Here is an 858-nt window from a genome sequence, read left to right on the forward strand (position 1 = left end):
TGTCCCCATGCCCTATCCCTCCTGGGGTGGTGCTGGGATGCCAGCCAGTGAGGTGCTCCCTGTCCCCAACATCATCGTGGCACAGCTGCCCAGGGAGCAGAGGGGCTGCCAGGGCTCTCCCAGCATGTTCCCACAGGGCTGGCCCTGGTGACAGGTGTCAGCAGCAGGGAGCTGTTGACAGTGGCTGGTCTCTCACTGCAGTGTCCAAGATCTGCACCCAGTGCGAGATGGAGCACAAGGCGGATGGCATGATGGAGCAGATGTGCTCCAGCGACTTCGGTGAGTGCTGGGGTCCCCTTCCCAGCCCTCCCTGGACAAGGGTCTGCCCTCCCCCAGCTCTGACGGACTGGGGGGTTTGGCTGGAGGGCATGGTTTTCCCGGGACAGCCCCATGAGAGACCCCCTGAGCCATTCCCTTGGACTCTGTGTGCATGGGATGGGGCCACCCCAGGAGAATACATGCATGGGGGGCTGGGCAGAATGGGACATTTGGAAGGATCAATAGGGGTGCTACCTCCCAACAGCCCCTTCCCCTCCCCAAACATAACTTCCCCAGAGACCCTTCTTCTGGGTCCCACCCAGGAAGGGGTTGTGCCCTGTCCTGCACAGGTGCCTAGGGCAGATCCCCCCAGCAGCACCCCAGCAGGGACCCATGGCGGTACCCCTCCCAACTATGCCCCACGGCTGCCCCACACAGTGGTGAAGATGCGCATCAAGGAGATGACGGAGGAGAATGGGGAGCGGCGGCTGGTGGCTGCCCAGAAGAAGAAGGTGCTGAAGCTGGGCCCACTCAAGCGCAAGGACACCAAGAAGATGGTTCTGCACATGAGGAACGCTGGCACCTGCCCCTGCCCCCAGC

At 62.8% G+C, this 858-nt stretch overlaps 1 protein-coding gene across 1 annotated transcript in view; it reads left to right on the forward strand.

The window, feature by feature from the left end:
* Positions 1-201: 201 nt before the first annotated feature.
* The window catches only part of LOC104462981 (secreted frizzled-related protein 5-like), a gene marked incomplete at its 5' end in the record, with an annotated part of 835 nt that continues 178 nt past the window's right edge, over positions 202-858 (forward strand). Inside the window, 2 exons of the mRNA XM_010075148.1 lie at positions 202-279; positions 697-856. Coding sequence (XP_010073450.1) covers positions 202-279; positions 697-856 — 238 coding nt within the window. The remainder of the gene's footprint in view (positions 280-696; positions 857-858) is intronic.

The sequence above is a fragment of the Pterocles gutturalis genome, unplaced genomic scaffold (genome assembly GCF_000699245.1).
Source record: "Pterocles gutturalis isolate BGI_N339 unplaced genomic scaffold, ASM69924v1 scaffold10342, whole genome shotgun sequence".
NCBI lineage: Eukaryota > Metazoa > Chordata > Aves > Pterocliformes > Pteroclidae > Pterocles > Pterocles gutturalis.